The 7,822-nt window shown below is 33.3% G+C and overlaps 1 protein-coding gene across 1 annotated transcript; it reads right to left on the minus strand.

Moving 5' to 3' along the window:
* Positions 1–1,795: 1,795 nt before the first annotated feature.
* On the minus strand, positions 1,796–6,093 carry LOC143248275 (uncharacterized). The gene is made up of 3 exons (XM_076496683.1): positions 5,616–6,093; positions 4,373–4,708; positions 1,796–3,499 (listed from the first exon to the last, which is right to left on the minus strand). The coding sequence occupies exons 1-3, from the start codon at positions 5,698–5,700 to the stop codon at positions 3,336–3,338; spliced, it is 585 nt and encodes a 194-aa protein (XP_076352798.1). The 5' UTR covers positions 5,701–6,093; the 3' UTR covers positions 1,796–3,335.
* Positions 6,094–7,822: the final 1,729 nt, after the last annotated feature.

Genomic DNA, 7,822 nt, shown 5'->3' on the forward strand with positions numbered 1-7,822 from the left:
TTTCACTCTAATATATCATCCGTTAAGCCTATATTAGTCAATAGGCCTTCAACTCTTATGACGATTAATGAGATATTTAACTTTTCTTTGGCTAAATTCATTCTCGTAACTTTACTTTACTTCTCGTTTGGTCTGTCTGTGTTTGTCTACTTTCCCGCTCATTTCACACTATTTATATGTTTATTACTTTATCGTCTGCTTGCTATATCCTCGACATCAATGGGTAATAAACACAACGTTCAACTCTTACCTGTCTCAACAATTACTTTAAAATAATTGCTTCTGACTTTCTTGTCAGGAACAAAGTAAAACAGTCGTAAAATGTTTACTCACAGAATAAATAAATTAATAATATCTACACAAAACAGTATCATATATCGTGGCAATATTCTACTATGATATCTAGTCTCTGTAGGTCTACTCCTGTATCCTCTATTCTACTGTAGTATTTATTCCATGCAAGTTTTTCCTGTGTCCTGTATTATATTATAAGATCAAGTATATGTGAGTTACACTTTGAATATACTTTCCCATTCTCTTTACAAAGGGTTACTAAATTTCATTATTTTACAAAGTGTTTATTTCTGTACTGTTTCAACACATGTTTGTAATAACTTTAACATTACACCACATTTGCAGTATTCTGCTCGGTCTCGGGTGGGTGGATTATCTTAGCAATCGTGTAGAAATGGTTCAAAGGAGGGCTACTAAGATGATACCTGGAATGAAAATGTTGTCGTATGGAGAATGTTCTAGGTTTCTGAAACAATTTTCTTTTAAAGAAAAGAATTAGAGGGGATATGATTAAGTTGTTTAAGGTTGTTAAGATAATTGATAGTGTTGATGCATCGTGTTGTTTCGTTCTTATTGTTGAGAATCGTAAGACCAGAGGACACAAATATAAACCGTGGCGGGGTAGGAGTCGTTGTCACTTAAAACAACATTTTTCTTCTAATAGTGTGGTTGGCCTTTAGAACGAGTTGTTTTCAGATGTGGTAGATGCAGTCAATTTAAGGGAATTTAAAGGGAGAGAGTGGTAAACATTTGACTCACAAGGATTGGTTTTGACTGCATCACTTTCAAGTTTAATTTTGTGGGTGGGGCAGGCAATGTGGGCCAATAGATCTTTTGTTGTCCTTAAATTATATCCAGTGGTAGCTGTTTGTGTTATTAATTACTAATCGTGGAATTCATACGTCGTTGATAAAATTTAGAAAGTAAAGATTTTCTAAGAATTAATTTTTTTTTCTGGGAAATACTCCACAGCAAAGACATTCGAATTGTTCTCTTCAGTCATGCACAATTCACTGCATGGAAATAATTCTATGTACAGAGCTTAAATTTTTCATAACTTTTATTGAAATAAATTAATGTTTTGATATAGCAAAAGTGTTATCGTTTGATGGAAAAATACTAGTTTTTTAAGAACTGGAGTTTCTTAATTTACGTTTAACAGTTCACACTTAATAAAGATATAATCAAACAATTTCATACAGTCCTAATGAAAGTTGTGTTCTTGTTGTAACGAGAGTACTTTTGTTTAAAATTGTGTTCTTTGAAGTTAAACACATAGATACACAATGAGCTATCTGTGCTCTGTCTACAACGGGTATCGAAACTGGGTTTCTAGCGTTGTAAGTTCGCAGACGCACCACTGTGCCACTAGGAAGCAGTTGTGTTCTTTGTTTTTGTTTGTTTTGTTTTTTAATTTTGCGCAAAGCTACACAAGGGATATCTGCGCTAACCGTCCCTAATTTAGCAGTGTAAGACTAGAGGGAAAGCAGCTGCTCGTCACCACCCACCGCCAACTCTTGGACTACTCTTTTAACAACGAATAGTGGGATTGATCGTCACATTATAACGCTCCCACGACTGAAAGGGCGAGCATGTTTTGGTGTGACGGGGATTCGTATCCGCGACTCTCGATTTACGAGTCGAACGCTTTAACCCACCTGGCCATGCCGGGCCTCAGTTGTGTTCTATTATAAAGAAATGCTTGTTGCATATACTATAATTATTTCGGGTATTGTCTGAATCTTGAACACGTAAAGTGTGAAAAGTTTTATCTTTTTTGTAATGTCATTTGTTAGATGGCGCAGGAGTTTTGGTTGCATGCATAGATACTGACATATGCCACGTCTGTTATAGTAAGATGACTGTGTACGTAAAAGAGAAGCAGGTATTCTTTTTGAACACTGAGTATATTCATATTTAAGATGTAGATATTTCATTTCCATGAGATATAAAACTCATAGCTTTACAAACATCATACCAAATCAAAAGGGTTGAAAGCAAATTTTGCAAGTTATCTTTAAATAAAGAACGTCGCAAGTTAAACTCGGATAATCTTGTTTCTTAGTTTTCAATGGCATATGTGTTTATTCATTCACTTCGCACGGGTTTAATAAAGTTTTCTGGCTTTTTTTTCCCCCTAAATGCAAAGGACATTATAAAACGAATCGTATTCTAAACAACATTTTATTTTCGGTTGAAAACTTGAATTTCTGAACATGTGGCTGATTATCATTAGAGATCCACGCAACTCAAGGTGTTCTATAGAAACAAAACAGGTTATTATTGAATTATATAATAACGTAGATCAATGTGCTGTTTTGTAGCAACAAAACAGATCATTGTTGTATTATAGAGTAACATCACAGATCATTGTTGTGTTCTATAGTAAAAACATATATTATTATTGTATTCTAAAGCAACTACATAGATCACGGTTGTATTTTTAAATAACAACGTATATTCTTATTTCATTCTCTAATAATAATATACATTATTGTTGTGTTATATATTAAAACATAGATTATGGTTGTGTTATATATTAAAACATATATTATCGATGTGATATATATTAAAAACATAGATTATTGTTGTGTTTTATATTAAAAACACAGATTATTGATGTGTTATATATTAAAAACATAGATTATTGTTGTGTTATATATTAAAACAGAGATTATTGTTGTGTTATATATTAAAAACAGATATTATTGTTGTGTTATATATTAAAAACATAAATGATTGTTGCTTTCTGAAGTAACATAGATCATTGTTGCATTTTTAATAACAAGGTAAATTCTTATCTCATTCTAGAATAACTCCATGGTTCGTTGTTGCATTATAGAGCAATACCATAAATCATTGTGTTTGGGTAATTGTATAAAACTAGAAACTATTTTCCAGTTACATACGTAAAAACTAATCATACAGAATTGAAAAAAGATCGCACTTTGAGAAATGTGGGCTAATAGATTTGATCTAAGTAAAGTAAGCGGTAATGAAATAAGTTAATTATTTAATTGAAATATTAAAGCAATGTAAGACTAATCTATCCTAAGTACTGACAACAATAGCAGGTACGATGTTACATGAACTGTGACGTCAGGTGCTTTATGGTATGACGTACTAGCTTCTGTTGTCATTGGATAACTCTTTCCTCTGCGAGAGTCGTGGTCTTTGTACACAGTCAGCTCGTTCCATGACCCCTCTAAAATAAATATAGAAAAGATATAACTAAAGTAATTACTTTAAAAAATAAATACAACGTGAACACAGACATTACTTCACGAAACAAGGATTATAATAACAACACCGAAATAGTGATAAATCAAAATATTCACTCTAAAACTCGTAAAAGAGTTTACTACATCAACACGTCAGAACAATCCAACTACAACTCAGGGCAAGGAATTTTGTAACAATTATTACTTAACCATAACCATGTGCAGATAACTTTACCTGAAAACATATTCAACAGCATTACCATGTGCTGATAAAATTTACCTATAAATACATTCAGCAATAATGTAATGTGTTGGAAAGTAATCTAGAAATACACTCATAACAATCTTACCATGTGCAGATACCTTTACTTACAATAACAATAGCACCGTGTGCTTATAACATTACCGGGAACACATTCACAACAATCTTATCTTGTGCTGATAATGATATCTAGAAACATATTTAAGCAACATTATAAAGTACTTATAACTTTACCCAGAAACACTGCTAACAATATTATCTTGTGCTGTTAACTTTATTTAGAATCATATTCACACTAATAGTACAGTATCATGGTAACTTTACCTTGAAACACACTACTAGCAACGTTTTCTTATGCTGATAGTTTTATCTAGAAATGCTGCTAACAATATTATCTTATGCTGTTAACTTTCCTAGAAAATTATTCACAACAATACCATAGTGTCAGGGTATATTTACCTAGAAACACACTGCTAACAATATTATTTGTGCTGATAACTATACTATGAAACAAATTCAGAGTAATACCATCTTATGTCCATTAATAACTTTCTACTGATAAATAACATTGATTCCACCGGTTAATTTTACGCACTTCCGGTTCCATCAGGAAACTCTTCAGACGATGACGTCGCTCTTCGGGTAGAATTTCTTTCCCATTGTTCACTGCTGTTTATATTTATGTCAATGGTCAATGGAGAATCATGTATAGTAGACGTTAACCAGCGATCATCCTGAGGTTCATGAGCCTTTTCTGACCTGAGAGAATCATCACTGGTTGCTGTATTTTGCTCTGTCCGACTGATAGTAACTACCTGTGTTTTTTGAGGTTTTGACGTGAATAAAGATTCAGAAAGTGTTCTTTCGTCGTGGTGGTTGAGGATATAAGGTGGTGATGTTGACCCTGCTTCGCTCTTATCTTCCGCGGATGCTACAAAATACGAAACAAAGCAAGTGTTTCATATTTCATCAAAAGTCATAATTTGACAAAGAAGTAAGTAATAATTAATTTATTTTGTTGACAGATGTCTTCAATAGCTCATACGAATTCGGGTTTAAAACACACTTTATCCAACAGAGAAGCCTTACGGTAGCGGTTCACAATTCCAGATGGGCGTAGTAACGTTATCCATTATGAAATGGATTCATAATTTAGTAATTAAAGGGTAACACGACGAGTGAAACGGTTTATTGTCTTTCTCCTGTGTACGATGTAACTGAATGTTTGTGTATATCTCTGTATGTACATTAGATGCCAACGTTTGAGTATGTCCTTGTAAAAGGATTAAAAGTGAATGTTTATGTATATCCCTGTAAATACACACTAATTAGCATGGTTTGAGTAATTCCCTGCAGATAAAATAAAAGTAAATATTTGTTTATATTCCTGTAAATACACTGAATGTCTGGATTTTGGTCAATCCAAAATGCCATCTCTTTTCATCCCAGGTTTCATATATTTTGGCATATATAGGTGTTAATAATAGACAAATAATGACCTCCCATCTGTGGCATAGTAGTATGTCTGTGTATTTAAATTGCTATAAACCGGGTTTCGATACCCGTGGTTGGCAGAGACAGGGAAAGCTCTTTTTTGCAGCTTCGTGTTTAAAAACAAACAATAATATAGACAAACAATGTCACACTGATAAAAATATGAATAATTCAAGGGCGTTAAAGGTCAATAAATAGCGCAAGTTGATGTCACTGACAAACATATCTGTTTCATTAATATTTCAACAAGGTTACATACCCTGATAATCCTGAGTATCCGGTTTTAATTAAACAATATAAACTTAGCAGATATTCGAATACTTTTCCTCTAAGATAGCACTTACCGTAGCTTTGCGGTTCATTTCTCATCAGAAGTACATAAAACAGTGTCAGTGTACACAGAGTTTGAGCTTTGAGTCCTCTAAGCATCACGATGATTCAGAAAAGTGCGCATACGTATAACATTCTTGTAGCTTAGCAATCAAACTTAAGAATGCGCTTACGTATTTCGATCTAGAAGAAGCTGCGATGGGCGGTTTTCTTTCAACAGGTAGGGGGCGCGCGAGAGCCAATCACATAAAACAGCACAGCGCTCCAACTCCTTACTTTGTTTGGACGGACGCCAGAATATGAGCAGTGTGCTACACGTAAACAAACCATTTCTTCTAAAAGTTTTGTGACGTAGTCAGGCGAACGACACGTTCACAGGCGGTTTGTTACAAATACCGTGAGACGGTGATAACTCACGGCCATTAATGAGTTTAATTTTCGTTCTGAAACATTTCGTCTTCGTTTATCTTTCCCACTGACCTAGAACATCTAACCTTTCTCAAGTTAACGAGGTACTTCATACATTCTTCAGAAGATATGCAACTTTGTGTTTCTTTAACGCCATCTCGTGGCAAAACCTGTGCTAATTAGCCTGACATATCTTCATCTGGACGAGATATCTTATTATCGTATTTTTTACTTTGTGTTTCTAAAGATGGCAACAGAGCCCAAATCGTGCTTGTTGTTGAGAACAAGGCTGCACAAGATCGAACCTTGATTATTAGTGTCATAAGCCTTCAATATTATTACTGACTAGCACTCGTGCCTGGGGTAGAAGTTATAGTTTTATTAGGTTTTAAGTTTTTATCGTTTATAAGGAAACATAAACTAAACTGTGAAGCAATTGAAACTGATTATCTTACAAAGTGTATTTTAGTCACTTATAATGAAACAAGTAATTGTATGCAATTTAATCACTTTATTTTTTGAGCTAATTTTTATATTATACTTATTTCTTTCTTCGCGAGCAAAAAATCTGGCACAACTGTCAGTGCGTTGGAGACATAGAGTCAGAGGTTTTATGAGTATTTCGGTATATGATCCACAGGATACACAAACTGTGTCTATAATATTTTATTCAGAGATTTTCACTGTATTTTAGTATATGATCTATACGAAGTGCATTTGTATCGGTAGCAATACATTAGTCAGAGGTTTTCAATATGTTTTATTATATTATTTATCGGAAGTACAACTGTATCGTCAACAATACTTTAGTCACAGATTATCACTGTGTTTTAGTATATGATCTATAAGAAGTGTTCATATGTCGATAACCTTACTTTAGTCACAGATTTTCAGTGTGTTCTTGTATATGATCTGTAGGAAGTGTTCATATGTCGATAACATTACTTTAGTCACAGATTTTCAGTGTGTTCTTGTATATGATCTATAGGAAGTGTTCATATGTCGATAACATTACTTTAGTCACAGATTTTCAGTGTGTACTTGTATATGATCTATAGGAAGTGTTCATATGTCGATAACATTACTTTAGTCACAGATTTTCAGTGTGTTCTTGTATATGATCTGTAGGAAGTGTTCATATGTCGATAACATTACTTTAGTCACAGATTTTCAGTGTGTTCTTGTATATGATCTATAGGAAGTGTTCATATGTCGATAACATTACTTTAGTCACAGATTTTCAGTGTGTACTTGTATATGATCTATAGGAAGTGTTCATATGTCGATAACATTACTTTAGTCACAGATTTTCAGTGTGTTCTTGTATATGATCTATAGGAAGTGTTCATATGTCGATAACATTACTTTAGTCACAGATTTTCAGTGTGTACTTGTATATGATCTATAGGAAGTGTTCATATGTCGATAACATTACTTTAGTCACAGATTTTCAGTGTGTTCTTGTATATGATCTATAGGAAGTGTTCATATGTCGATAACATTACTTTAGTCACAGATTTTCAGTGTGTTCTTGTATATGATCTGTAGGAAGTGTTCATATGTCGATAACATTACTTTAGTCACAGATTTTCAGTGTGTTCTTGTATATGATCTATAGGAAGTGTTCATATGTCGATAACATTACTTTAGTCACAGATTTTCAGCGTGTTCTTGTATTTAATAAGCAGGAAGTACACCTATGTTTAAAATGTATAAATCATTCAGTGAACTTGAACTTGACGAATTTGTAGAAAAATAAATTAAACCTATGGTATCCTCAAGGAAGATATTTAGTTGATATTTAGCAACCGTA

The sequence above is a fragment of the Tachypleus tridentatus genome, chromosome 4, assembly GCF_004210375.1.
Source record: "Tachypleus tridentatus isolate NWPU-2018 chromosome 4, ASM421037v1, whole genome shotgun sequence".
In the NCBI taxonomy this organism is placed as follows: Eukaryota; Metazoa; Arthropoda; class Merostomata; order Xiphosura; family Limulidae; genus Tachypleus; species Tachypleus tridentatus.

Coding starts and splice junctions, on each gene's coding strand:
- LOC143248275 (XM_076496683.1), bottom strand. CDS start 5,700: ATGCTTAGAGGACTCAAAGCTCAAACTCTGTGTACACTGACACTGTTT. Junction 4,709..5,615: donor AAATGAACCGCAAAGCTACG/GTAAGTGCTATC, acceptor CGTATTTTGTAG/CATCCGCGGAAGATAAGAGC. Junction 3,500..4,372: donor GTTTCCTGATGGAACCGGAA/GTGCGTAAAATT, acceptor TATTTATTTTAG/AGGGGTCATGGAACGAGCTG.